Source organism: Leucoraja erinacea, chromosome 7 (genome assembly GCF_028641065.1).
Source record: "Leucoraja erinacea ecotype New England chromosome 7, Leri_hhj_1, whole genome shotgun sequence".
NCBI lineage: Eukaryota > Metazoa > Chordata > Chondrichthyes > Rajiformes > Rajidae > Leucoraja > Leucoraja erinaceus.
Genome location: NC_073383.1, coordinates 590,622 through 597,438, shown reverse-complemented (window position 1 = coordinate 597,438; position 6,817 = coordinate 590,622). Strand labels below are relative to the sequence as shown.

At 42.1% G+C, this 6,817-nt stretch overlaps 1 protein-coding gene across 1 annotated transcript in view; it reads right to left on the bottom strand.

The window, feature by feature from the left end:
* Positions 1–4,020: 4,020 nt before the first annotated feature.
* LOC129698554 (ETS translocation variant 5-like) overlaps positions 4,021–6,817 on the bottom strand; it is a 42,004-nt gene continuing 39,207 nt past the window's right edge. The window contains exon 13 of the mRNA XM_055637632.1: positions 4,021–5,872. Coding sequence (XP_055493607.1) covers positions 5,654–5,872 — 219 coding nt within the window. The 3' untranslated portion in view covers positions 4,021–5,653. The remainder of the gene's footprint in view (positions 5,873–6,817) is intronic.

The window sequence follows — 6,817 nt, the reverse complement described above, 5'->3', positions numbered from 1 at the left end:
CGCCATTCACTGTGATCATGGCTGATCATCCACAATCAGTACCCCGTTCCTGCCTTCTCCCCAGATCCCCTGACTCCGCTATCTTTAAGAGCCCTATCTAGCTCTCTCTTGAAAGTATCCCAAAAACCGGCCTCCACCGCCACCCACAGGAAATTTCACAGACTCACAACTCTCTGTGTGAAAAAGTGTTTCCTCGTCTCCGCTCTAAATGGCTTACCCCTTTAATCTTAAACTGTGGCCCCTGGTTCTGGACTCCCCCAACATCGGGAACATGTTTCCTGCCTCTAGCGTGTCCAAACCCTCAATAATCTGATATGTTTCAGATGATGATGATATTTATAGGCAACGACGCATGCTGTATGTACAGGCAAATATTCTCTTGCGTAAATTTGGTGCGTGTGCAGATGCGGTGAAGATGTCGCTATTTAGAGCATACTGCACACCACTCTACACTGCACACCTGTGGTCGAACTATGGAAAGACAAGTTTGCAGAGACTAAAGATGTCATATAATGATGCCATGAGAACACTGCTAAGGAAACCTAGATGGTGTTGTGCTAGTAACATGTTTGTGGCTGCAGGAGTCAGTACTATCATAAGAAATCATATGTATCAATTCATTTGCAGGATAAATTACTCTAAAAATGTAATTATTGTTGGCTTGTCAAACATAAGGGTTAGCACTACATGCTACAAATCCCAGTTGTGGAGACACTGGTATCGTTGTCATTGTAGGACATTGATCATTCTTTTAATCTGGATTTTTAATTAATGTATTGTGTTTTTTTTAGTATATAATTTATGATGCTTTGATGTGATATAAGATTTTATATGTACTTTGATATTTTTAATATGCAATGCATTTTTAATGTAATGTTGCCTCTTGTCTGGACCTCGAGTCCGTGATAAAGTTTATTATTATTATTATTATAATAAGATCTCCTCTCATCCTTCTAAACAAGCCCAGCCGCTCCATGCTCCCAGCATATGACAGTCCCGCCATCCCGGGAATTAACCTTGTAAACCTACCTCAATAACAAGAATGTCCTTCCTCAAATGAGGGGACCAAAACTGCATACAATATTCCAGGTGTGGTCTCACGAGGACCCTGTACAACTGCAGAAGGACCTTTGCTCCTATACTCAACTCCTCTTGTTATGAAGGCCAACATTCCATTCGCTTTCTTCACTGCCTGCGGTACCTGCATGCTTACTTTCATTGACTGATGAACAAGGACCCCCCAGATCCCGTTGTACTTCCCCTTTTCCCAATTTGACACCATTTAGATCATAATCTGCCTTCTTGTTTTTGCTACCAAAGTGGATAACCTCACATTTGTCCCCACAGTCTGTGTGGCTGCCATTTGTGAACCTACAGATTAAATTCTAGTTTGTTTTGGGAACAAATGATATCTTAAAGCAAGGATTTCCTAACTTGGCATTTTTTTTAATGACACTTAAAAAGGTTTTTCTTCAGGTCTCCTCTCAACCACTTATCGTAAATCTATGCGCTCTTATTTTAGACATGCCATGGCGAAAGCTTCCTAATTTCTACCATATCAATGTCCTTTCATGCCCTTCCCCATCGTGATTATCTATACCTCGAATGACTCCCCCCTCAGTCACTTCCCCTATTATGAAAACAAAGCCAGCGTCCAGCCTTACCCTAACATTCCCTTTCTGTTTTGTCATAATGCCATAAGTGATGAATTAGGAGTAGAATTAGTCCATTCGGTCCATCAAGTCTACTCCACCACTTAATCATGGCTGATCTATCTCTCCCTCCTAACCCCATTCTCCTGCCTTCACCACATAAATGACACCCCTACTAATCAAGAATCTATCTATCTCTGCCTTCAAAATATCCATTGACTTGGCATCTACAGCCTTCTGTGGCAATGAATTAAACAAAAATCACCACCCACTATTAGAGAAATTCCTCCTCCTCATCTACTTCCTAAAGGAACGTCCTTTAAGTCTGAAGCTATGACTTCTTCCCCACCACCGATGTCAGGCTAACTGGTCTATAATTCCCTGTTTTCTCTCTCCTGCCTTTCCTAAAAAGTGGGATAACATTAGCTACCCTCCAATCCACAGGAACTGATCCTGAATCTATAGAACATTGGAAAATGATCACTGTGTAGGAAGGAACTGCAGATGCTGGTTTACACCGAAAATAGACACAACATGCTGGAGTAACTCAATGGGTCAGTCAGCTAACAGCCCAGTGATATGAATATTGATTTCTCTAACTTCAGGTAGCTCCGGCATTCCCTCTCTCTCTACCCCTCCTCCACCCAAGACGCACCAGCTTCTCATTTTCACCCTATAAACAGCTAACAATGGCCCGTTTCCTTTATTATCGTTACTTTATTGCATATGTCATTCATTGTTCATTATCTCTCCACATCACCATCTGTATCTCTCATTTCCCTTATCCCTAACCAGTCTGAAGAATGGTCTCGACCCGAAACGTCACCCATTCCTTCTCTCCAGAGATGCTGCCTGTCCCGCTGAGTTACTCCAGGTTTTTGTGTCTGTTCTGAATTTGTTGATATTCAACAATGTGTTGAAGAGTAACTAGCTTCATGAAGTTAGGTATCTTTGACAGAAAATCTACGAGCATAAATTTTAATATGGCCCTGTGTCCAACAAGACTATATGATTTATTTCAGTCTGATAACCACGGTTCATTGCTTTCATTCATCCCATTTTATCTACACTGCCACAGCCCTTTGTATTGTTTTTACTACAGATCTATATAATTTTCTGTCAAATCTCTATATAACTAAAAGTCTGTCTTGTTTGTGTCTGTGTGTGTGTCAATCTAGTTGATTCCTATCTTCTTCCAAACGCTAGGCCATAGTCCTCCCATTTTCACACACCCTACCCACATTTTTCCCGGGCGGGGTGTCATTTTTCCCGTCACATTTCTACTGACATTTCCGGTTATTAATCATTTAAATTTTAAAAACAACCCGATTTCTTCAAAGTCACCCGTTTTGGGAAAAAAACAAACCGAGTGACGTCACAATGCACTCACAAGGCAGGACGGGCCACTCTGGGAGGGACGGGCACTCCAGCGATACAACCCCTCCCCCCCTCCCAGTGGCTCGACGCGAAATGTCACCCATTGACAAGTTACAGTAGAATTAGGCCATTCGGCTCGCGTCTACTCTGCCATTCAATCATGGCTGATCTCTACCTCCTAATCCCATTTTCCTGCCTTCTCCCCATAACCATTGTCACCCATTCTAATCAAGAATCTATCTATTTCTGCTGTAAAAATATCCACTGACTTGGCCTCCACAGCCCTCTGTGGCAATGAATTCCACAGATTAACCCTCTGACTAAAAAAGTTCCTCCTCACCTCCTTTCTAAAAGAGCGCCCTTTAATTCTGAGGCCATGACCTCTGGTCCTAGACTCTCCCACCAGTGGAAACATCCTCTCCACATCCACTCTATCTCTGCCTTTCATTATTCTGTTACATTCAATGAGGTCCCCCCCTAACCTAAACTCCAGCGAGTAGAGGCCCAGTGTCGTCGAACGCTCATCATATGTTTTATATTTTACAACGCCCAAATGCAAACATTTTATTCTTCTGTATGGACTTAAAACTTCTACCCAATTAACAAATTGCTCATAATAATAATATAATGGATGGGATTTATATAGCGCCTTTCTAGATACTCAAGGCGCTTTACATCGCATTATTCATTCACTCCTCAGTCACACTCGGTGGTGGTGAGCTACTTCTGTAGCTCATCATATGTTAACCCACTCATTCAAAGGATCATTCTTGTAAACCTCCTCTGGACCCTCTCCAGAGCCAGCACATTTTTCCATCATTCCTTCTCTCCAGAGTTGTTGCCTGTCCCGCCCGCTGAGTTACTTCAGCATTTTGTGTCGATCTTCGGTGTAAACCAGCAGTTCCTTCCCACACATTCTGTGCTTTGAAGACTGACACATTATTAACCTAGTATCTTGAACCTGATTTGACAAAACAAAATGTAAACATGTGCAAGGCCAAGAAAACCTTTATTGTACAGAGAGAGATCAAACATTTATTTGGTGTACATGACAAGAGATTTCCTTCAATGTACATCTGGGTTTGAAAATAAACATCGTAAATTTGCTGGATTAATAAATTTTACGGTCATCAACAGACTTTGCAGCACATAATTTCAAAAAGTAAAAGCAGAAACAGCCCAAATAAAATACAACTGAGACCTGGTGTAAAAATAACTTTTGTTTCCAAACAAAAAATATAAAATCCTGGGGACTTTGTACATAAAATGTCAAGAACTGAATCAATGTGGATAGTTATGCTTGCAATTATACTATTGCAACTTGCCATTGCACGATAGAATGAGCAGGAACAGTCAAACCATTGTTCAAACTTCCAAAAGATTAAACTGTGAAAGATATTCGATGCAAAGCTTGAAGCTGGCATGTATAACCTGCAGCAGAATGAACTGTGTTACACAGTAAACCCCCTGATTAAAGCAGTAACATCGTCAAAATATTGGAACTCTAGTCTTTCAGAGTGCAGTGCCATTAACAAACTGATTTTGCCTTGAGTATAAAGACAAAAAAAAATTACAAATATTAATATTTATTTTTGAAAATATTTTGAAAAATACCTGCAGATTTCTTCCCTTTTTCCTACCTCCACATCTAATCCACTCTAAAAGGAGGTGATCGAATCTTACATTGCGAGAAGTGTTTAGAGGGTGATATATGTACAAATGGTGTGGAACATCCACATTCCCCAGAGTCCAATCAAGCTATGAAGCATTTGATACTGTTTTTCCTCTCGTACATAGACTAGATGATAGACTGACAGGCAGGGGATAAGGGATTAGGATGGAGAGGGGGAAGAACAATATCAAATGCAGTTTTAAGCTTGAGCAAAAGTCTTTCTTTTCATTTGATACAGTGGGATTTAAACATTTGGAAATTGCTACATATACATGTGTAGTTTAGAAAAGGATCAGGACAAAATTCAATGTGTGCAAGGTGCCAAAGACTTCAGGTTTCAAAGATTTAAAACATTTAAGCATTTAAAAATAAACCCAATAAACTGCAAGCTGTACTCTACTTAAAAGTCTCAGGTAGACAGGACTATTGTCTTGAGCTATTTTAATACAGCACCAGTTTGTATCCAGTCCAGGGAACAGCTCCACATGCTACAGTGCATACAGTTTCCTCTTAAGAGTCTGCCCCATGATACAACTGTGGGATTGTGCAAGTCGAAGCCCTTTAACATCAACAAAGGCAGCTGTCCAACACAAAGCAGATTGTCATTACAAACGGTAGCCACGCGGTCTATCCAAGCCCCGTGAATGCCACACTGAACAATCACAAATGCCACACCTGAATGCATTTCTGATAGCAACACACAGCCGGGTCGCTGGGCTTCCCCCCCCCAACCCCCCCCCCCCCCCCTCCCTAACCCCAGGCGTGTTAGTGCATCATCAGTGAAGCACGTGGCAGCTTCTTCAGTAGTGCGATGCTGCCGGACAACTTTTTTTAGGCGGTTCCACGTTCTGAAGAGCTGGATTTTTAATACAGCCAAGTGCAACAGTACCACACAGGGATGCGCTTTATATCAGCTGGACAGTGATGTGTTCAGTCACAAGATGTGATTCAGTCAATACGCAAAGCCGTCGGGGTACGACAGATTGTTGCACTGATCCGTGTCCAGCAGGAAGGCTGCGTTATCATCAAAATGCGTGAGAGGGACGGTGTCCTCCTTAATGTGGCAGTCGATTTCCGTCTTCAGAAAGGGACGCTGATTGTCTGGGAAGGCCATCGAGAAAAGTGCCTCGGGATCACACACAAACTTGTACACGTATCGTTCCCCTGCAACCTGTAGGGCGGAAAAAACACACTCATTAGCTTCATCAGTTCCTTCCGACAAGATTACATTAAAAATACCTGCAGGGCTAGGCCGCTCGGCACTTCAAGCCAGCACAATATGATCATGGCTGATCATCCAGAATCAGTACCCCGTTCCTGCTTTTCCCCCACATCCCTTGATTCCGTTAGCTCTAAGAGCCACATCCAACTCGCTCTTGCAAACATCCAGTGGATTGGTCTCCACTGCCTTCTGTGGCAGAGAATTCCACAGATTCACAACTGTCTGGGTGAAAAAGTTTTTCCTCATCTCAGTCCTCAATGGCCTCCCCCTTATTCTTAAATTTACGTTTAAAATGCGTTCAATGGTACATTTTACCCATTGTATTGGGAAAGTTATAGTATTGTCCATTATACATTGTTCATCCCTATCATGTTTACTTCAGCCCGTTTACTGGGGTACAGTAAAAAGCTTTTGTTGCGTGCATAGAGATGGATTTAAAAGCCATAATTACAAATGAAATTATAATTATAATTTAAAATGATTAACCAGAAGACAATGTACAATCACAATCCCAATACAATGGATAAAATGCACCACAGAAAGCATTTTACCACGATGCATCCCAGCTTGGTTTGCAAGGCCGCAAGCAATTGCAGCAAATTGTGGATGCAGCCCAGACCATCACACAAAGCAACCTCGCTTCTATTGACTCCATTCACACCTCACGCTGCCTCGGCAAGGCCAGCAGCATAATCAAGGACAAGTCGCACCAGTGAACTGCGTGGGTGTTTTCCGAGATCTTTGGTTTCCTCCCACACTCCAATGACGTACAGGTTTGTAGGTTAATTGGCTTGGTATTAGCTCTTAGGGCTAACGTAATCAAAGGATATGGGGGGAAAGCAGGATTGGCGAGATATTGTTGGATGATCAGCATTGACCATATTAAATGGGCTG